Source organism: Penaeus monodon, chromosome 20 (assembly GCF_015228065.2).
Source record: "Penaeus monodon isolate SGIC_2016 chromosome 20, NSTDA_Pmon_1, whole genome shotgun sequence".
Classification (NCBI taxonomy): domain Eukaryota; kingdom Metazoa; phylum Arthropoda; class Malacostraca; order Decapoda; family Penaeidae; genus Penaeus; species Penaeus monodon.
The window spans coordinates 42,358,968-42,359,259 of record NC_051405.1 but is presented as its reverse complement, the minus strand read 5'-3'; the positions used below and the strand labels follow the sequence as shown (position 1 = coordinate 42,359,259).

The window sequence follows — 292 nt, the reverse complement described above, 5'->3', positions numbered from 1 at the left end:
AACATTCTAAAACCGGCCCTACTCACCTCCGCAGGGAAGGCTCTGTTGTCCAGCAGGTGCTCAGAACCCTGCTGATCCCGCTCGCCGAAGTGCAGGCGGGCGTGGGTGACGGTGTAGACGTAGCTGAGGGGGCCGCCCGTGATATTCACCATCACGGAGTCGCGGGCGGCCCTCCACTCCACGCTGTGTCCTGTGTTGATGAGTTCGCCCGCCACCTGAGCTAAGGACAGATACAGTCATCGAGGAGGCACGGGCGGCGGGGCTGCTGCGCTCTCGGGCTTAGTCTTGGTCC

The 292-nt window shown here is 63.4% G+C and overlaps 1 protein-coding gene across 1 annotated transcript in view; it reads right to left on the bottom strand.

The window, feature by feature from the left end:
* The window catches only part of LOC119585842 (carbonic anhydrase-related protein 10-like), a gene marked incomplete in the record, with an annotated part of 83,932 nt that overhangs the window by 81,814 nt on the left and 1,826 nt on the right, over positions 1-292 (bottom strand). The window contains 1 exon segment of the mRNA XM_037934573.1: positions 27-215. Within this exon segment, the coding sequence (XP_037790501.1) occupies positions 27-215 (189 nt within the window).